At 42.3% G+C, this 23,113-nt stretch overlaps 1 protein-coding gene across 10 annotated transcripts in view; it reads right to left on the bottom strand.

Moving 5' to 3' along the window:
• LOC132384020 (gephyrin) overlaps positions 1 to 23,113 on the bottom strand; it is a 647,984-nt gene that overhangs the window by 400,636 nt on the left and 224,235 nt on the right. For 9 of the 10 annotated variants that reach the window (XM_059955300.1, XM_059955317.1, XM_059955322.1 and 6 more), the window contains exon 2: positions 12,127 to 12,205. In XM_059955300.1, coding sequence (XP_059811283.1) covers positions 12,127 to 12,205 — 79 coding nt within the window. Of the gene's footprint in view, positions 1 to 10,515; positions 10,690 to 12,126; positions 12,206 to 23,113 lie in introns of all 10 variants that reach the window. The other variant, XM_059955347.1, reaches the window with a different exon arrangement.

Genomic DNA, 23,113 nt, shown 5'->3' with positions numbered 1-23,113 from the left:
TTATCGTATGTTTGAAAGAACACATGATAACTAATAAATCCTACTCTGAAATAAGAAATCCCTTATCTTAAAACAGTGATTTCTGATTCTATATTGGTCTACAAGCGGAAATTGTTGTCCACTTTCACTATTTCCAGACTTTCCAGGATTTTACCCTGATCAAAGTTTAAAGTTCAAAAGTTCAATGTAAATTTATTATCAAAGTACATATACATCACTGTATACGGCCCTGAGATTCACTTTCTTGAAGCATTCATAATATCAATGAAAGGCCACATCCAAAAAGACAATCAATGAGCAAAAGACAACAAATTGTGCAAGTACAAAGGAAAAGAAATAATCATAATATTTAAATAAATAGATAGATAAGCAAGCAAGCAATATTGAGAATATAATAATCGTCCTTTCTCATTCTTCAAAACTCTCATGGTCCCTGATATAAGCTCTATCCCATCCTCTTAAATAAAAAACAACCATTGCCAATTCCTCCCCAATTCCATATATCAGCCCAGCAAACAGTTTCCCAACTACTTCCAACGTATTTACATCTTTCTTTAAATAAGACCATTACTGTACACTAGGGTTTCTCAACCAGAGTTCCGTGAGAGATCACTAGGGATTCTGTGAGAGATCATGATTAAAAAAAATAAACATCACTCTTTGAACTTCACGCAACACGCAATGCTAGTTCTCGCAATGGTGGGCAGACCCATTAACAACCTCGTTTGAGGTCTCTCAGCCCTGTATGAAAGCGCGCAATACGTTCGTGTTCATTCTTAGATTTTGACGCAAGATTGGGGATAAATGGTGAGCGTTGTATTGCACAGAGGAGAGGGTGGTAAGCTGGTCATTGGTGTGTGCTGTATTTCATAGAGGGGATTCTAGGCTGATGAAGAATATGACGTGTGTTTTACGAGCATTGAATGAACTCACCCAACTTGTGCTGTGATGTCAGCCTCTCCCTCCTGAATTACCTCCTCCAACTTCAACTTAGGCGCTGATGACTGACTTATGGGAGAGAACGAACTACCTGCATAATAGTAGATTGGGAGGGAAATTTTCATTCCAAAGATGATCCTGTCTGGCAATTTTTAAAGAGGAAATGTGAGATGCAAGAGGAGAATTCTGGGCCTAGGGCTACAGACAATTCTGATTAGGTCCATGATGAAGAATTATATTCTTCGGAGTCATTTCACTACACCAGTTAAACAACGGACACAAAAGAAGTCTTTTTTTTACAAAGCTATAAAAGTTTATTTACACAACAATTACACAAAGTACTAACAGTAAGTATTTACAAGACAGTGAATAAATTCAAATTAAAATATGACTATAAAACAGACAATTCCCTGGGGGCCCCACTGCTCCTGGAAATTCCCTAATGCACCCACTGCATGCTCCCTCTCCAAGGACAGCCAGGCATGAACATATCCTCGAAAGAGGGACAGGCAGTCAGCCCTGGCAGAGTGCTCAATTTCCACTGCCTCGACCCATGAATGGCCATCTTGGCCAGGCCCAGGAGCAAGCCCACCAGTAGATCCTCCTCCTGACACACTCCCTTCCATATTGGGTGCCCATGTATAAGGAGTACGTGGCTGAACTACAACTAGAACCTGAGCAGAAGCCCCTTCAAATATTCAAACAGCAGCTGTAACTTCTCACACTCCATATAAATGCGGTACACTGACTCCTCCCAGCCACAGAGTAGACAGGCGGAGGGCTGTCAGTGAACCTGCCTAAAGGCCTATCACACGGTACTGCCCTGTGCAACACCTTCCAATCCAGGTTCCCAGTGTACAGGGGAAAGACCCCTGCACAAAGAGATTTCCACTGGGGACTTCCTCCGCTGCCAGACAGTAAAACAGATTGCCAAGGTGAGTTTCATCAGCAGATGAAGACAAGAAGAGCACACTATACAAGAAAAATTTTGGGGTGTCACAGAAGGGCATGGTTGGCATCCTTGTGATACTGCTCATATCATGCGGGGCCCTCTCCTGCATGGTATCCTGAGGCCTGGGTCTGACAGGCAATTCCGACCAACCAGGTGGTGGTGAGGCCAGAACCTCTCCAATTCCCCAAGCCCCTCAACACCCACCGAGATAGGATGGGGAGCAGTCCCCTCACAGATAGAGCACTATCCCCCACCAATGCAGAAGCATGCAGTCTGGGTGAAACTAGACTCCATAGCCTCACCAAATCTCAGTAAAAGAGCGGTTGATGCTATCCATTGGAAGTCCCATTGCCTACTGCACGCCATGTCCCCGGTGGAGCAAGTGCGTTGCCACCGCATGCAATCTCGGAGGGCCCTGAGGTGGGGAGCTAACAGCTGGGTGCACACACCAATGATTGACCACCCTCCACGAAATTTCAGGACCCCAGTAGAGACGCAATGCCTCCTGTTGCCCCAGAAGTCCACCAGCCTCTTCTGGGTCCTGAAGACAAATGTAGTGGGTGGGACTAAAGTAATCAGCCCGTACCATATCTTTACAATGAAAGCTACTTATCAATGGGCTTTACATGGACTGGTGATCCACGTTGTCCTGTTCCATTGTGCCCTGTCTGTGGCAAAAAACTTATAAATGTAGCAATGGCTCCAGCAAAATTGAAAAGATGCTTAACCACAAATCACAGGCATATGACAAGTAAAAGTGCTGATTATTTTAAACCACTATCAGAATCTCAAAACAAACAGATTACAGCTTTTGAAAATAAAGTCACAGTCAGTAAAAAGACTCAGGAAGCCAGTTATTTAGTAGCTTTAAGACCAGATCACTAGAGAATGTTAAAAAACTGTGATGAACACCTGGACAAAGCACACAGCAATCTCCTGCTACCTACGGAAATCCGATGGTTTAGCAGAGGAAGCGCTCTCAATGAGGTGCTTGAGCTGAAAGGTAAATTGCAGGAGCATTCAAGAAAATAGTATGCCAGATTTTGCTAAGTGCTTTGAAGATGAAGAAAGGCTTCAGAAAATGGCTTACTTAACAGACATTTTTCATCTTATGAACCAGAAAGTTTATTATGTTTGCCTTATGAGATTTTAAAATTTATGAAAGAAAAGGAAAATAATTGCAAGGAAGGCTCAACCTTTTTTCCCCAAGAAACGTTGGCTAAAAATTCATCCTCTATTCAAAACAGCACTGACAATTATTTTGGGATTATTATACCTTCAACTTACTGATCATGCTAATATATAAGCTCTAGATATAGTAATTTTTATTCAGGGGTTCCCTGAGATCTGAAAATATCTCCAGGACAAAAAGGTTGAGAAAGGCTGCTGATCACAGTGCTCCAAATATGGACTTACAATTGTCCTGTACAACTAGAGCAAAAATTCCCCTACTTGTAGTCAATTTTTCTGTCATTAGACAAGTACATTCTGGAAACACAAAAGACTGCAGGTGCTGGAATCTGGAGCAAAAATTTACTGATCCTAATGCAGGTTTCAGCCCAACCATTAAGAAACTACAGCAGGCCAAGAGATTTTATTCTTGTATGGAACAGAAGAAAAAACCTTTGAAGGGACTAAACCTTCAAGTGAGCTACTTGAACATAGGAATGAACAATTAGAATAACTATTCTGAGATAATCTGTGAAGGCTTACAACTGGGGTGGGAGAATGAGGCAAAGGCAATAAAGTTGTAAAACTGTTTCACAGTTAGAACAAATTAATAGTTTTACAAATTTTATATCAGGTATCATAAATCTTTAGGCTGAAATTCCTTGTTGAAGGGTAAGGGTTGACTATATAAATCTGTAGTGATTTCAAGCTGTGTTTATGAGCAATTCCTTTCCTCCAAAAGATACTGCTGGAGCCACTGAGTTTCGCCAGCAAATTATTTGTTGCACAGTAACAGAATATTACTTCTTTTCAATTACTAGGATTTTGCAATTTGGTTACATAGTCACCCTCTGCAGTCAAAGCTCTCAACAGAGTTAAATAATATGTTTTAATTTTTCTGCTAAAATGGTTAATTTCACTTTTTCACACATTATACTCCATTAGTCAGATTTTGCACTTCCATTTTTCTGTCCTTTCCTAGCCTCCGTATGTTGCCTTCATCAAGTCAATTACGCAAATTGTCAAAAGTTGAGTCTAATCTGCTCGCTTAAGGCAATTTATCATGACTATTAATAAATTAACATGTACATTTTTGGGATGTGGGGTGAAACTGGAGTGCCAATGGGAAGCCTGTCGCTACAAAGAGCATGTACAAAGAATACTGGAGGTAAGAGTTGAACCCAGGTTGCTGGACCTATGAGGCAATAGCTATACCAGTAGTTTCACTCTTCATCCAAGTTACAGTTGATGAGCTAGGCATTCACCACAGTCTTCAGTATGCTGCAATAATTAGTAGTTAATCCAAGCTATGCAATTTTGAGCAAACAGAAAAATAAACATGCTTCAGTTTATTGTAAAATTGGTCCACATACCAAAATCACCTACTTCCTCATATGAAGAAAGTGATGAAGCATAAAGAAATTACAACAGACCAAAGGTTTTTATTTTTGTATGGAACAGAAAAAATAACATTCTAAAGTACTGAAGTTGAGTGAATTCCTTGAACATGGAATGAACAAATAGAATCACTGTTCGTTGTGAGATTGTGACGACCCACTTTCTGCGCAGGCGAACTGGCTCACAAATAGCCAGCGCGCGGGGGGAAACTTTGGTAATGCACCTCTGATGTCATTTCCGCCCGTAGAGGGTGGGCGCTAGGGATTAAATGCCAGCGCTGCGAAGTTTGAATAAATTAGTCTCGAAATGACTTACCGACTGCGTGTCCTTATTTCAGCGCTGTGTGTAGCACATCGCTACATTGGTGACCCTGACGGTCCAAACGGGATTTGGACCAAAGATGACCGACTCTTCATCTGTTCACGCAGTTTCGCTGAAACTGCCGACTTTCTGACGCTGCGACCACACGTGTGGTTTAGCCAAGCAGAAGCCCAGTTCCAGATTCTGCAGATCTCTTCTGATTCCACGCATTACTATCATGTGGTGAGCGCCCTTGACCAGAAGGCCGCCCAGGTTGCGGATTTCATACAGTCGCCCCCGGAAGAAGGCAAATATGAAGCATTCAAAGCGCTGCTCATTGGGACCTTTGGCCTCTCATGGCCTGAGCGAGGTGCCCGCCTGCTTCACCTGGATGGTTTGGGAGACAGACTGCTGTCAGCATTGATGAACGAGATGCTGGCCCTGGCTGACGGACACAAACCCTGCCTCATGTTCGAGCAAGCGTTCCTAGAGCAACTGCCCGAGGATGTACATCTGCTGCTGGCCGATGAAGATTTCAGCGACCCCCGGAGGCTGGCAGCCTGGGCAGACATGCTGTGGAAAGCCAAGAGGGAGAGCGTAGTGTCTGTCGGTCAGATTACCAGGCCACGCGCCCAACAGCGGACCAGACAAGGCCCGGCAGGGGGGCGCGCACAACACAGAGGCAGGAGTGAGGAGGCCAGTAAACAGTGGTGTTTCTACCACCAGCAGTGGGGCACAAAAGCCTGCCGTTGTCGCCCGCCCTGCAAGGGCCAGGGCCAGCTGCTGCTAATGACTATGGCGGCTGGCCACCAGGACAGCCTCTTGTACTTCTGGGACAAACAGTCGGGAGGCCGCTTCTTGGTCGACACCGGAGCGGAGATCAGCGTCTTGCCTCCGACGGGGTACAACACCCGCAACAGGAAGCCAGGACCCACCCTGAGGGCCGCAAACGGCAGCACGGTATGGACCTACAGCACCCGTACAGTGCAGCTGCAGTTCGGCGCCAGCCAGTTCACACAGGACTTCACACTGGCCGCTGTGGCCCAACCACTCCTGGGGGCGGACTTCTTGCGAGCTCACAGCCTGCTGGTCGACTTGCAAGGGAAAAGACTGGTACATGCCAAGACTTTCCAGACGTTCTCCCTGGGTGAAGCCAAGTTGCCGGCCCCACACCTGGACTCCATCACACTGTCGCACAACGAATTCACCAGAATCCTGGCGGACTTTCCATTGATTCTGGCACCGCAGTTCACAGTAGCCATGCCCAGACACACGGTTCAGCACCACACCCCGACCAAGGGACCACCCTTCCACACCCACGCATGAAGGCTCCCCCCGGAAAAGCTCCACCTGGCGAAGGAGGAGTTCAAGAGGATGGAGGAATTGGGGATCGTACGGAGGTCCGACAGCCCATGGGCCTCCCCCCTGCACATGGTGCCCAAAGCAGCTGGGGGTTGGAGACCATGCAGCGACCGCAGACTGAACGAGGCTACAGCTCCAGACTGCCACCCCCTGCCGCACATACAGGACTTTGCAGCAAACCTGCACAGGGCAAGAATATTTTCCAAAGTAGACCTCGTCCGGGGATGCCATCAAATCCCGGTGCACCCTGAAGACATCCCCAAAATGGCACTTATCAGCCCGTTTGGCCTGTTCGAGTTCCTCCGAATGCCATTTGGCCTGAAGAATGCCGCACAGACATTTCAGCGGCTAATGGATGCAGTAGGACGCGACCTGGACTTTGCGTTCATCTATTTGGACAACATCCTTCTTGCCAGCAGTAGTCGCCAGGAGCATCTGTCCCACCTCCGCCAGCTCTACTCCCACCTGAGTGATTTCGGCCTCACGATCGACCCGGCCAAATGGCAGTTCGGTCTCGATACCATTGACTTCCTAGGCCACAGGATTACCAAAGACGGGGCAACACCTCTGCCTGCCAAGGTAGACGCGATCCGCAACTTTGCCCGGCCCAACGCAGTCAAAGGCCTACAAAAGTTTGTTGGTATGGTGAACTTCTACCACCGTTTCCTCCCCTCAGCAGCCCGTATCATGCGCCCTTTGTACACCCTGATGTCGGGTAAAGGCAAGGACATTACTTGGGACGAGGAGGCTGCGGCCGCTTTAGTTAAAGCCAAGGAAGCCTTAGCAGATGCCGCGATGCTGGTGCGCCCCAGAACTGACATTCCGACCACACTCACAGTGGACGCATCCGACTCAGCAGTCAGTGGGGTGCTGGAGCAGCTCATCGAGGGGCGCTGGCAACCCTTGGCGTCCTTCAGCAAGCTCCTACGACCACCCGAACTTAAGTTACAGTGCTTTCGACCAGGAGCTGTTGGCACTGTATCTGGCAATCCAGCATTTCAGGTACTTCTTAGAAGGCAGGCCGTTCACCACGTTCACGGACCACAAACCATTGACCTTCGCGTTCACGAAGGTGTCCGATCCCTGGTCGGCTCGCCAGCAGCGACATCTGTCCTACATCTCCGAGTACACAACGGACATCCAGCATGTGGCGGACGCACTCTCCAGACCAGCTGTCCAGGCCCTGTCCCTGGGGGTGGACTATACAGCACTGGCAGAGGTACAGCAGGCAGAAGACCAGATGCCCAGCTACAGGACCGCAGTCTCGGGTTTGCAGCTGCAGGACTTTCTCGTAGACCCAGGTGAGAGGACCCTCCTGTGCGACGTGGCTACCAGCCAACCTTGCTGCATTGTCCCGGCAGCCTGGAGGTGGCGAGTTTTCGACTCCATGGACGGTTTGGCGCACCCATCTATCAGGACAACCATCCGGCTGGTCTCCAGCAAGTTCGCATGGCACGGACTTCGCAAGCAGGTCAGTGAATGGGCCAGAACGTGCACTCAGTGCCAAACAGCCAAGTTGCAGTGGCAAAATAAAGCTCTACTGCAGCAGTTCGAACCCACCCACCGGAGGTTCGACCACATTCATGTGGATATCGTGGGTCTCCTACCAGTGTCCCGAGGAGCGCGGTACCTCCTAACTACAGTAGACCGGTTCACGAGGTGGCCAGAGGTGTTCCCGCTCACCGAGACATCTGCCGATTCCTGCGCCCGAGCACTGATTGCAACCTGGGTAGCACGCTTCGGGGTACTGGCCCACATTACCTCCGACAGAGGCGCCCAGTTCACCTCCAGCCTGTGGTCGGCTGTGGCCAGCCTGTTGGGAACGCAGCTACATCACACTACTGCCTACCACCCACAGTCGAACGGACTAGTGGAACGCTTCCACCGTCACTTGAAGTTGGCTCTCATGGCCTGCCTGAGAGGGTGGGTGAGCTTCCCTGGGGCCTGCTTGGAATTCGCACAGTGCCCAAAGAGGATCTGCACGTCTCGTCGGCTGAGTTGGTGTACGGTACACCCCTGGCCGTCCCAGGAGAGTTCATACCAGCCCCAAGGGGGCAAGAGGAAGAACCCGCAGCAGTCCTGGACAGACTACGCGAGAAGCTCGGCAACCTGGCCTCCGTACCGACTTCACAGCACGGACGGACCCCGACCCATGTACCCAAAGACCTGCTGAACTGTAAGTTTGTGTTTGTTATGAAGGGGTGGACACCGGGCATCACTACAGCGGCCATACGAGGGGCCGTTCAAGGTGATCAACAACAACGGGTCCACGTACGTTCCGGACATTGGGGGGGGGAAGAGGAGGTTGTCACAGTGGACCGACTCAAACCAGTCCATGTGGACTTGGCGCAGCTAGTCGAGGTTCAGGCACCCACCGCAGCGCAGAGGCAGACCTCCCAAACAGAGGCTGATCCAGACTGTGGACATTGGGGGGTGTATCAACGGTTCTGGGGGGGGGTTATGTGGCGACCCACTTTCTGCGCAGGCGAACCGGCTCACAAATAGCCAGCGCGGGGGGAGACTTTGGTAATGCACCTCTGACGTCATTTCCGCCCAGAGAGGGCGGGCGCTAGGGATTAAATGCCAGCGCCGCGAAGTTTGAATAAACTAGTCTCGAAACAACTTACCAACTGCGTGTGTAGCACATTGCTACAAGATCATTTTTCTTACATTCAATAATGCATGCTAGGGGATGTGAAGACTTACAACTGGGGGACTATGTGGCCAAGGCAATGAAGTTGTAAATCTGTTACGTTGTTAGAACAAATTAACAGTCTTTAAAATCTTGAATCAGATATCATGTATCTTTAACACAAGGCTGAAATTCTTTGTTGAAGGGGAAGAACTGACTACTTAAACCTCAAAAACAATTACCAGTGGTTTTAAGCTGTTATTTTGAAATCCGAAAGTATCTTAAGGCAATTACCACCATTTTCAATAGATTGATTTTACTTTTCTTAATACTAACAAAATAAATGCATAAATCTAGAGTTCACAACTGATCCTGTTGTTTCTGGAGATGGGCATGAATCTATAACTCAAATATATTTTTCAATTAGCTCACCTGAAAAGAAAGCACTGTCATAATTTTCTTTTCAATGCACAAGAATAACCAACATCAAATAGGCATATATTGTTACTACATGACACAAGGGATTCAGTTCTTCACGCTTCATGCAAATACGTAATTAGTGTGTCTTCCTTGACTTTTCCTGATACCTTGGCACAGTTTAACCCTGAACTGATATTCCTTTTATAAGTATCATGGAGTCTTCTTTTTCTGCTGATTTTCCCGTAGGTTCCAGAATGCAATAGTTGGTTTCCCAATTTGTTCCATAATCTTCGTAAACTAGGGTTTTCTGCATATCAACCCTAACACTTGCAGTAAACATGCATGACTATGGATTTATTTAATTAATGTTCTCTTAGTTTTCTGTCCTTTATTAACAAATTCAGTATTCCCAATTTCTCAATCTATTTTAAGTCCCATATCATTGATCCTACTCTAGATGTTGCTTTTGCAACATCTTCAAGGCCTTGACATTCTTCTTAGCACATAGTCATAGCACCCACCATTAATGACCCCAGCTGGGGCCTTACCATTATTTTATGAAGGTTAACCTGGTTGCTGTTCTATGTTCCCACACAATATTTTTTTCAAAAGCAGCTTTCATAAAGCCTTCAAATAATCATGCACATAAATTCCCACAGTTCCTGTATGCTTCTTAAAATTATTTCTTTTTTCTTCTCATTGGAACAACTCTGTGATCCTTGATAGTCTCTCTCTGTTTTTATTTGATACAAGTTATTAACTTAACATTTTGTGACACCTAAACAGAAGTGAAGACAAGACTATTGAAATGCACTCTCTTGTTTACAAAAGAATACAAAAAAGAACTAGGTGCAGAGGGAAAAAGAAATATTTTTAAAATAGTTGACCAAAGAACTAAAAAAAACCTAGTATATTGCATTTACTATTCAGGCTCAGAACGCACAATTTGAGTTTTAAAAGATTGATTTAGAACATTTATTAAAAAGTGGTTAAAGCTAATTCCACCATGCTTTAATTCATGGATTCTGCAATGAAAACAACAGGGAACATTCAGCAGGTCAGGCAGCATCCGTAGAGAGAGAAACCAATTCGGCATCTCAGGCTGATACTTCATCATATTAAGCTAATTGACTCTTAGCAATACATCCAGTCAATACTGCTTCAGTTTTTATGGTCGTTAAATAATAACACAAGAACACACATCAGCATTAATACTCATGAAATTAACTTTGCAAGGTCATTGACCACTAGATGAACAGTGCATAAAAATTATTTCTCAGCTGACATACTGTCTAACATTGCTGGTGAATGCCTTTACTTTCTATTTTTACTGCCTCCTTACCTACTCATGCTCCTAAGGGAGGTTCTCTTCCAGAGGGTTCAGCACAGGAGGGTCAATTATGCTGTAGCTCAAACAAGATTTTAGAAGCTGGTTGTAGTTATTGACCTTGCAGAGCTCAGGCTTCAGACTGCAATATTTAGGTGGTTTTTAGGTCTGTCTGATCCAACTGGCTTTCTGAAACCAAGGCAGAGATAAATTGAAAGGCTCACAAGAGTACACATCTGCTTTTGCATGGAGGGAGTAAAATATGCTTTTGTACTACGTGATTGGTCTTCTGTGAGTTGGTCAGCATTAAACCCCAAATCATCTGTGGGACAGTAGACAGTAAAGTATGTATTATGGAACTGAAAACTCATGAATATGTTCTTATAAAATCACAAAAGGGAGACAAAAGATGGCAGCACCTCTGCTTCCTTAGGAGACTGCAGAGATTCTGCATGACATCTAAAACTTTGACAAACTTTCATAGATGTATGGTGGAGAGCGTATTGACTGGCTGCATCACGGCCTGGTATAGAAACACCAATACCTTTGAATGGAAAATCGTATAAAAAGTAGTGGATTCATCCCAGAACATCATGGGTAAAGCTCTCCCAACCACTGAGCACATCTATATGAAACGCTGTCATAGGAAAACAACAACTATCATCAGAGATCCCCAACCCCAAGGCCACGCTCTTTTTCGCTGCTGCCATCAGGTAGAAGGTACAAGAACCTCAAGACTCATACCATTGATTGTAAGAATAATTATTCCCCCACAACCATCAGGCTTTGAGCAAAAGGGAATAACTACATTCATCTATTAAGATGTTCCCACAACCAATGATCTCACTTTAAGGACTCTTTATCTTGTTATCTCATGTTCTTGATAGTTATTTGTACTTGCATTTGCACAGTTAGTTGTCATCTGTACTCTGGTTGATCTTTCATTGATCTTGTTATAGCTGCTATTCTTTAGATTTGCTGAGCATACCCGCAGGAAAATGAGTCTCAGGGTTGTACATGGTGACATATAGGTACTTCTATAAAAAAATTACTTTGATTTACTTTGAATTTTAAATCTAATGCCTGAATGGCTCCAGAAAAAAACGTTGAGAGGCGCCACTGACTCCTGCACAGACTATCCATTGAGATAAGATGATGTATTGCTGAGCAGAATAAAAAAACTGCACAAAGGTTTACAGTAGAATAGTGCAGTTGGTATACCTAGTATGGAGTAAAATGAAAAACACCAGTAAGAATGAAATTGCAAAGAAACCTTCATCTTACAATTCATCATTTTTTTCCACTTAGATTCAAATTGGTTATTTAAGACTCAAATATACTTCCAATGGCTCTAACATTTTTCATACATTTCATATAAAGATAAAATATCTTAATTGCCCTTCATTCCCACTCATTGTTAGCATTCCTAAAGTTTATTAAAGAATGATTCAGAGAATTAAAGCTATGTCTCTATAATTTTTGAATATAAGAACTTAACAATTACATACAAAGTACTCAATAGAATAAGTTATGTTATGTCTAGTATATTTCAATGAACAAAACCCATTTTGAAGAAGATACAATTATTACATAAGTGTGTGTTGATTTTGGGTACATCATACTTACAATGAAGGATCTTGGACCAAGTCTTTCAGGTTTATCCCACTTCTATCTTCTGCAAGGTTTCTGAAGCAGCTATCACTCACTGTAAAAGATTAACATAAAATCATATGATATTTTAAAACACTGCCCACACAGCAAGACTCTCCAATGCTTTCCTGTCAACATTTCCTTTCCCCTCTTCTAAACAATGGTCAACTGCAGGGAAAATTAGTCTCCTCATCACCAGCTGTGTTGTAAGACCTCACTGAAATTACCAACCTTCAGACGTGAACTGGACAGTGAGCTTTAGCAGAACATTCAACCACAGGAAACAATTTTGGTTAGCAAGATACATAGTTATAGGAAATTCTACTTTTAGGCAGTGGAGCACAAGAGATCAGAAAGTAAGTTAGTACAATTGTACTCTATGTTCAATTTCAACAGTGGCACTACAAACTCATTCCATTAAACAATCAAAGCCATCAAGATAGCCATAAGACTTAGGAACATAATTAGGCCATTTGCCCCATTAAGTCTGCACCACCATTTGAAAGGCTGATTAATTTCCCCTCTCAACTCCATTCTCCATGTAATCTTTGATAACCAGACGAAATCAAAAACCTATCAATTTCTGCTTTAAATACACAAAATCACCCGGCTTCCACAGCCATCTGTGGAAATGATTTCTACAGATTCACCACCCTCCAGCTAAAGGAATTTCTCCTCATCTGTGTTTTAAAGGCATATCCTTCTATTTTGAGGCTGTGCCATCTGATCCAAAACTTTCCCGGTATTAAAAACAACATTTTCATGTCACTCTATCCAGGCTTTTCAAATCTTCACATGTTTCAATGAGATCCTAACAGAATGAATGAATGTAATATTTATACGAATATACCACAATATTTAACAAAATATTCTGATGCTGGTTGAATCTGTTTACATTGATACAGATACATTTTGGTGACACTCTTTATTCTATATTCTAATTTTTGAAGCATATGTTTGAGAATATAGGCTTGTCCAACAAACATGCAGTGTGCAGTACATTTATTTAAAGTAAGCTTGGTAGACTTAGTAGAAGCAGAAATAATCATATACAAAAGTAAATTAACTGTTATGGATGTCAATTGTGATCTACTACTCAGTGAGACATTACACTGAGAAGAATAAAATCTTATTTGGCATTTGAAAGTTATTAATTTATTGAGATACAGCGTGGAATGGTTCCTTCAGGCTCTTCAAACTGCACCACCCATCAATCCCTGATTTAATCCTAGCCTAACCACGAGACAATTTGGAATGACCAATTCACCTACCAACCAGTATGTCTTTGACCTGTGAAAGGAAATTGGAGCACCCGGAGGCAACATATACAGTCAAAGGGAGAACTCCTTACAGGCAGTGTGGAAATTGAACCCATGTCACTGGTACTCTAAAATGTTGTGCTAACCACTACAATACCATGGGCTTTTGTACAATTCTGGAAGATCACTGAGGTACAGATATAAAATACCAGATGAAAAACTAAGAAATTTATCTTTGAAACATTAAAAGAAAATTGTTCTGTAAAGTTATATTACAATAATTTCCAAGGTTACAGTGATAACATTTATTTTTGTCTTTCTGCAGGCCAAAAATGCTTTGTGTAAAACAAGGAAAAGGTAGATGTCAACTGAAATGTTTATCTTTCATAAATAGTATCATGATTATAAATGTTAACTAATGAGCTTGAAACATATTAGAGACAGACTTTCTGTACTAATACCTGGAATGGCTATTGTCTGAGAAAAGGTTGAATAGACTACAGTGTAACTACTAAAGTGTCGGAAGAAGCATAAATATTTTGAGGGATGTTTTCAGGACAGATAGAAAGACAGATTTTCTTCTTCTAGGAGAATCGAGACCAGGGGTATGTTTCAAACTAAAGGGAAGCCCATTCTGAACAGAATTAAGTAAAATTGTTTCTCTGAGGGTTACAAATCTTCAGAACGTTCTCAAAACGGTGGAGTACAGTTTTTGAATACGTTTAAGGTAGAATGAATAGATTCTTTATACGAAAGGGTGAAAAGTTGTGGATTGACACAACAACTATGTCAGCCATCATCCATCTGAGTTATTGACTGAGTCAGTGCTTCCTCTCTCCATTAACAAAGCCTGATCTGCTGAGCATTTCTTACAGTCCTGCATTCTGCATCTTTTCACATTACTTTGTCTAAATTCTTACTCTTAAAAAGTGATCATTTCTAGGCCGTTTTTTAAAAAATTTCTTTCTAAGTGCTCCTATTAATCCATTTAACTCAAAACCATTACCAATCATTCCTACAACAACCTGGTCTTACCTATTTGCTTTGCCCTATCAATGCTTCCAATCTTCTTTGCAGCTTAAAACTAACTTGTTTTGCTCTTTTGTCACTTTTGACAAAGAGTGTTCAACCTGTACTCCTTTAGTCATTTGTCTTTCTACAAAACTTGAACTGTTGAGTGAATCCAGTATTTGCTGTATTTTTAAGACTTCCAGCAACTGCAGAGTTTTTTTTTTGATTTTCAACATACTATCTTGGTTCAAAGTTAACTATAAACAAACAATATAAAAGATTTTTTTTTAATGGTTTACCTTTTCTTTAACCATCTGGTGATAAGTAGGCTGATGAAATACTTAGTTTTATTAACTAAGACATGGAATAAAAGAAAAAGAATTGTTTATTATCACTGTCTATGATATGATTTTTTGTGGCAGCCGTACAGTACAAAAACATGAAATTACTATAAATTAGTAAAATAAATAAATAATGTAAAAAAATAATTAAGTAGTGTTCATGAATTCATAGAGCATCCAGAAATCTAAAGATGGATGGGAAGAAGCTATTCCTGAATCATTGAGTGGGGGTCCTCAGACTCGGGTATCTCTTCCCTAATGGTAACAACAAGAAATCAGGTCCTAGGTGGAGGCTGCCTAATTGAGGCATTGTCCCTTGAAAATATCCTTAAATGAGGAGGGTTATTCCTGTGATGGAGCTAGCTAAGTCTACAATCCTTTGAAGCCCCAGTGATCCTGTGCATTGGAGCCTCCATACGAGGCTGTTATTAACCAGTCAGAATGCTCTCCACCATACGTTTATAGAAATTTGCAAGAGTATTTGGTGACATACCAAATCTCCTCAAACTCGTAATGAAATACGCCATATCTTCATTATATGCGTCTTCAGACTAAGCAGATTCACAGTTATGCAGGGAACATATTTCTACCAGCGTTTCCTTATATGTGTCCAAAACTCACAGTTATGCGAGGAGCACTGCTTTCCCGCCAATAGCAGTCAAGTGCACGCACCTCACAATCTCACTCCCGCCAGTCTCGCATTAGTTTTGGCAAGGTGTGTATGTGTGATCTTGCACTCTTAAACTTTTGAGTTTTTACCTACAGTGCAGTGATTTTGTGCTTGAAATACTTAACTATGCCTCCTAAGTATCCAATGTCAACTCCTGGGCCATCAGCCAAGCAGCAGAGAACCGCTTTAACACTTGAAAAAAAGTTGGAAATTATAAACATGGCGGCATTAGGTGAAAGTAGCACAGTTCTGGGACACTACTGCTGGGAACAGAATCTTGCCTTTAAAGTTCTTTTGTTGCTTCACAATGTGCCTGCCCGTCCTAAACATTTGGACAACATTTATCTTAACATAACAGTGCATTTCCTGCCGCCTAACACAACATCGCTGATTCAACCACCCAACCAAGGTGTGACCTACATTCAAGGCATATTTTTTACGGTGAACTATCTCTCAGATGCTGCAAGCAACAGACAATTTTGAAAATCCTGGGAGTTTACCAACAGTGAGGGAATGGTGGAAGTCGGACACGACGCAAGTGGTGATGGACATGATCCCAAGTTTAGAACAGAGTCAGCATTTCAGTCATTCCCTGCAGTCAACCATTCTTCCCTACAAGCAAATTTATGCTGAAAAACAAAATGCTGCCAAGCACAACCCTCACAACTTTCTTCAAACCAGTGTCATCTCCTGCTGCCGGCAGTTCTGAGAGTTCTGTGAGTCTTCCTTCACCCCTTGCTGTGCTTGATGATCCTGATGACCCATAACCATCCACCTCATCTATGTAAAGCTGCCCGACACCACAACAACCACTCATCTCCCAGAGCAAACACACCTGCCACTGTTGGTGAGTACTGTACATCCTAGTATGTTAATGTTCTATGATTTATTACGTTGAATATCACCTTAAATTGATTAAATATAATACGAATGTTGCCTTGTGGTACTGCTTTTGTGGCGTATTGGTATGAAAATGTGAATAAATTACAGATAACGCATATTTAGGAAGCCCTCTGGAACGCATCCCTATTTTCTTCATTTAAATGATCATTCACATTATGCGTTTTCATACTATGCACCAACTGCGAGGAACGTATCCCCCGCATATAACAAGGATAGGGTGTAGAGCCACTGGCAAGCCTCCTTCATGACTGCATCAATGTGTTAAGACACAAGACAGACACTTGGAGATGCTGACATCCTGGAACTTAAAGCTGCTCACCCTTTCCACAGCTGACCCTCCTATGAGGACTAGTGAGTGCTCTTCTGAATTCCCCTTTCTTAAATCCATAATCAATTCCTTGGTCTTGCTGACACTGAGCGTGAGGTTGTTGTTGCAACAACACTCAAAGAGCTGTAGAAATGTCGTCTATGGCTCCTTGGTGCCATCTGAGATTTTACCATCAACAGTGGGGTCACCTGCAAATTTATAAGTTACATTTGAGCTGTGCTTAGCCACACAAATGAGTGTAGTGAGTAGAGCAATGGATAAATATGCATCCTTGAAGTTGAAAGTGAGGAGAAGTTATCACCAATCCATACTGATTTTGGTCTCCAGATGAGGAAGCCAAGAATCTAGTTTCAGAGGAAAGTTCAGAGGTCCAGTTTTATAAACTTCTTGATCAATTTTGAGAGAATGATAGTTTTGAACACTGAGCTGTAATCAATAAACAGCAGTCTGACATATGTTTTGTTGCTATTGAGGTGCTCCAAGGTAGAGGATAGGCAATGAGGCTGCATCCACTGTAGACTTGTGGTAGCTGTAGATGAATTGCAGCAGGTTCAGGCAGGAGTTAAATCTAGCCATAACTAACCTTCCTAAGCACTTCATTACAATAGATGTGAGTCTGCTGATCAATACTCGCTGAGGCAGCTCACACAGCTCTTCTTAGGTACTGATATGATTGCTGCCCTTTTGAAGCAAGGCAGATCCTCAGACTGCAGCAGTGGGAGGTTGAAGATGTCGTTTAACACTCCAGCCAGCTCATCAGCAAACGTTTTTAGCACTTGGCAGGGAACACATTAGCGGTAAGTTGAGAAGTCATACTCAAACTTATAAAACACTGGCTTGGTCATTTCTAAAGTACTCCATATATTTCTGGTCATCAGTCATTACTACAGAGGCTGACTATTTCTGGTCCATAGGTAATGATGGGCTAAATGGCATTTTTATCCTTGCAATTGCCTTATGATCTTCATAATTTTTCTCTAATATCCCCACCTTCCACTCTCCTCTGAGTTCAAAGCTCAATGTCAATTTATTATCAAAGTACATATATGTCACCATCTACAACCCTGATATTAATTTTCTTGTGGATATAATCAATAAATCTATAATAGAATAATAGCCATATTAGAATTAATGATAGACCACACCAGCTTGGGCATTCAACCAGTGTGCAAAAGACATCAAACTGTTCAGATATAAAAAGAAAGAAATGATATTAATAAATAATTAAGTTATAAATATCAAGAACATGAGATGAAGAATCCTTGAAAGTGAGTTCATAGATTGTAGGAACATTTCAGTGATGGGGCAAGTGAAGTTATCCTCTTTGGTCAAGAGCCTGATGCTTGAGGGGTAATAACTGTTCCCGAACCTGGTGCTGTGAGTACTGAGGCTACCGTACTTTCTTCCTGATGGTAGCAGTGAGGAGAGAGCATGGTCTAGGTGGTGGGATTCCTGAATGATGGATGCTGCTTTTCTGCCACAACACTCCTTGTAGATGTACACAATGATAGCGAGGGTTTTACCCATGATGAACTGGGCCATACCCACTACTTTTTGTTGGATTTTCCATTCATGGCCATTGGTGTTTCCATACCAGGCTAAGATGCAACCAGTCAATATACTGTTCATCACATACAGTACCTATAGAAGTTTTAGATATCATGACAAATATTTGCAAGCTCCTAAGGAAACAGAGGTGACCTTCTGCACCTTTTATCTCTTGATCACTACTTTGGTAGCAATTTGGTTCACAAACAATTCCTCATATTCATTAACTCCCCAATAAACTGCTCTGCTTATTTAGATATTATTGTCCAAAATTTATCTTTGTTCCAACTTTTCAATACCTCATCTAATATCTTTCTTTTAATTTTCATATCATTGTTCTGCCTCAGCAAAATACTTCTTGATGATGCACAGCCAGAAATAAATTCACCAATGACACAAATGTTGTCATCATAATTTCAAATGTTGATGAGTAGGTGTACAGAAGTGAGACAGATCAGCTGGCTGAATGACAACCTTGCACCCGATATGACCAAGGAATTGATAGTGCACTTCAGGAAGGGAAAGTCAAGGGAACACACAGCAGTTCTTATCAAGGGGTCAGCAGTGGAAAGGGTGAGCAGTGTAAAGTTCCTGATTATCAACATCTCTTAAGAGCTAACCACTGAGGCCCTCCATTGGTCAGGGTCAACCATGGAGATGTGTCCTCGCTGTCTACATGATATGCAACCCAGGGCAGTATGATACGGAGAGCAAGTTGTTGCCCATACAGCAGGCTCTCCCTCACCACACAACTGATGAATCTAAAGGAACATAAAAGACTGACACAGTTTGGCACCAGTGGCATCACAGGTGATGCCAGGCAGCATTGAACTCAACATAGAACTGCTTTAGGGACTCCAGTTCCAGATTTTTCCTTGGTATTTACTCCCGAAGTCTTTCCTATGAGTGGTATAACCGCAAAGCAGCAGAGGTTTGAGAGCAGAATTTTCCTTCCCATGACTGACAAGCCCCATCTGCCCAAAGCGACTGGTTTTAATGTCCCAGTAACCCACCTTTACCCCTTTTCCTATCAGTAGAAACAGCTCTGCAAGGTTTAGAAGCTAAGCCACAAGTGAAGACCAGGAGTCGGATTTGGTTGTCAGAGGTTATTTAAGACACACACGGTTGGGTACAGTTAATAGGTTGTGGGAGTTTATCCCCACAACCTCCCCCAGAAATGACAACCTTAAGGAACCAAAGACCTATAGTGGGATCAACAGATTGATGCAAATATGTAGAGGGTATGCCAGTGGCTATATTTCATTGGGAATTTGAGGAGACTTGGTATGGTACTAAAGATTTCTACAGATGTATCATGAAGAGCATTCTAACTGGTCTCACTACTATCTGGCATGGAAGGGCCAATGCACAGGATCGGAAAAAAACCTGCAGAAGGTTGGAAACTGAGCCAGCTCCATCATGGACTCCAAGTCTTCTTACCATTGAGGGCATCTTCAAAAAGTGCCTTAAAAAGGCAGCATTTATCATCAAGGGCCCCCATCACTCAGGACATGCCCTCTGCTCATTACTATCATCAGCGAAGAGGTACAGGAGTCAGAAGACACATACTCAATGCATAAGGAACAGTTTCTTCACCTGTTTCTTCACCTGTTTCTTCAGATTTCTTAAAGATCCATGAAAACAACTTCATGAGTTTTGCTCTCTTTTTGTACTACTTATTTACCTTTTCTCAGAGACACTCAGAAATCTCTTTATTAGATACACCTTTCTCTGGTCTTCTAGTGCCGCTGTAGCCCAACCACTTCAAGGTCCAATGTGTTGTGTGTTCAGAAATGCTCCTCTACAACACCACTATTATGACACCGAGTTATTTCAGTTAATATTCTTTCTGTCAGTTAAACCCGAGCTGGGTCATTCTTCTCTGACTTCCCTCATTAACAAGGTATTTTCACCCACAGAACTGCCACTTACTGGATTATTTTCTTTATCTTTTTTTTTTGTGCCATTTTCTGTAAACTTGAGAGACTGTTGTGCACGAAAATCCCAGGGTTTCAGCAGTTTCTGAGATATCTAAACCACCCTGTCTGCCACCAACAATCATTCCGTGTTTAAAGTACTTCGATCACATTTCTTCCCCATGCTGTCGTTTGGTCTGAAAAGCAACTGAATTTCTTGACCACGCCTGCATACTTTTATGCATTGAGTTGCTACCACATGATTGGCTGATTAGATATTTGCATTAATGAGCAGTTGGATAGATGTACTTACAAAATAGCTGCTACATGTATATTTCTTATTGTAATTTATGATATATTTCATATTTCGCATTTTCCTGCAGCCACAAAACAAATTTCACAACAGTACTGTATGTTAGAGATGATAAACCTGATTCTGATTCTGATTCAGAAGGTGATACAAGTTGTGAGAAGATTTAGACACTTTAAATGCATCTATGCAGGCTAAATCAATGGGTAAGGACATTATGTAAAACAAGTGAGGAAGTTTACTTTGAAAAGAAACTTGACCTTGCACATAAATTATTCTAAGTTAAAAGAAATAAAAAAGCAATAGAGCAGCAAATGCTCAAAATCTGAAATAAAATCATGGAAATATTGAGCAGCATGTTTGGAAAGATCAAAGTTTATGTTTCAGGTTTAAACCCATTTGTCAGAACTTCAAATTAATCTACAGGTAAAGTAAGCCATTAGGAAGCCAGACAATATGTTGATCTTTTTTGCAAGAGGATTTGTGAACAAGACTAAACACTTTTTTATTGTGATGAAGTCCAGTCTCTCCACCCAAGAAAGCATATACTCTATTTGAGGTTGAGGATGTACAATGAAAGTTCAGAATAAGTTCTGGGAGAAGGGAATTATCCTATGAGAAGAGATTAAATGCCCTAAAATTTCTTGTGTTTACAAGAATGAGAGATGATCTCTTTGAACAGCAGTACCTTTCAGAACCAGGAATATAGCACTAAAACAAGGATGCTCAAGGCTGAAATGAGAAGAAACATTTTCATCTAAAAAGAGCAAATCTTTTGAATTCCCTGCACAGAGAGGTCCAGCTGTTGAGCATGTGTATGCTAGTAATTAATAGTTTTGAATGTTATGGTACTTTAGGGAAATGAAGATGTGCAAGCAGTTTCTTACAGAAAAGAGGAATGGGGTTATTGGACTGAACAGCCTATGCCTGATATAAATTCTAATGTGTTCATAGACCATAAGACATAGGAGCACAATTAGGACATTTGACCCATCAAGTCTGCTCCGTCATTCAATCATGATTGATGCGTTTTTCCCCTTATCAACCCCATTCCCCTGCCTTCTCCTGGTAACCTTTGATGCCATGTTCAATCAAGAACCTACCAATCTCTGCCTTAAATATCCAATGACCTGGCCTCCACAGCTGCCTGTGGTAATAAATTCCACAATTTCGCCATGCTCTGGCTAAAGAAATTTCTCTGCATCTCTGCTTTAAATGGATACACCTCTATCCTAAGGCTGTACCCTATTGTCCTAGACTTCCCCACTATAGAAAACATCTTTTCCATATCTACTCGGTCTACATCTTTCAACATTTCAAAGGTTTCAATCAGATTCCCTCTTAATCCTAAATTCCAGCAAGTACAGACCCAGAGCCATCAATCGTTCCTTGAATGATAACCCATTCATTCCTGGAACCATCCTTGTGAACCGCCTCTGGAACCTTGCCAATGCCAGCATATCTTTTCTTAGATGAGGAGCCCAAAACTGTTCACAATACTCAAGGTGAGGCCTCACCAGTGCTTTATAAAGCCTCAGCATAATGTCCCTGTTCTTGTATTCAAGACCTCTTGATATAAATGCTAACGTTGCATTTTACTTCCTCACCACTGACTCAGCCTGCAAGTTAACCTTTAGAGTGTTCTGCACAAGGACTCCCAAGTCCCTATGCATCTCAGGTTTTTTGATTTTCTCCCCATTTAAAAAATAGTTTCCACATTTATTTCTACTATCATGTGCATGACAATGCATTTTCCAGCATTGTACTTCATTTGCCACTTTCTTGCCCATTCTCCAAATCTATCTAAGTCCTTCTGCAACCTACCTGTTTCCTCAACATTACCTGCCCCTCCACCAATCTTCGTATCATCGCAAACTTGGCAACAAAACTATCTATTCCATCATCTAAAGCATAAAAAGAAGTGGTCCCAACACTGATCAATGCAAAACACCACTAGTCACTGGCAGCCAACTAGACAAGGATTATTTTATTGAGACTCGCTACTTCCCACCAATCAGCCAATGCTCCAACCATGCGAGTAACTTTCCTGCAATACCATGGGCTCTTAACTTGCCATGCAGCCTAATATGTGGCACCTTGTCAAAGGCCTTCTAAAAGTCCAAATATTCAACATCCATTTTATCTGTCCTATTTGTAATCTCCTCAACGAATTCCAACAGGTTTGTCAAGCAGGATTTTCCCTTAAGAAAACCATACTGACTTTCTTCTATATTGTCCTCTTGTCACCAAGTACTCCACAGACTCATCCTTAACAATTGACTCCAATGTCTTCCCAACCACTGAGGTCAGGTTAATTGGTCTATAATTTCTTTTCTGCTGCCTTACTCCTTTCTTAAAAGAGCAGAGTGAAACTTGCAATTTTCCAGTCTTCTGGCACCCTACCAGAGTCCAATGATTTTTGAAACATCCACAATCAATATCACTACTTCTTTCAGAATCTTAGGGTGCAGTTCATCTGCTACAGGTGACTTAAGTACCCTTAGGTCTTTCAGCTTTTTGAGCATTTTCTCCCTTGTAATAGTAACTGCACTCACTTCTCTTCCTAAACACACCACATCGTCTGGCACACTGCTAGTGTCATCCACAATGAAGGCTGATGCAAAATACTCATTTAGTTCATCTGCTATCTTCTAGTCCCCCCTTACGATTTCTCCAG

Source organism: Hypanus sabinus, chromosome 2, assembly GCF_030144855.1.
Source record: "Hypanus sabinus isolate sHypSab1 chromosome 2, sHypSab1.hap1, whole genome shotgun sequence".
Lineage (NCBI taxonomy): Eukaryota > Metazoa > Chordata > Chondrichthyes > Myliobatiformes > Dasyatidae > Hypanus > Hypanus sabinus.
This window is presented reverse-complemented; position numbering and strand designations above follow the sequence as displayed.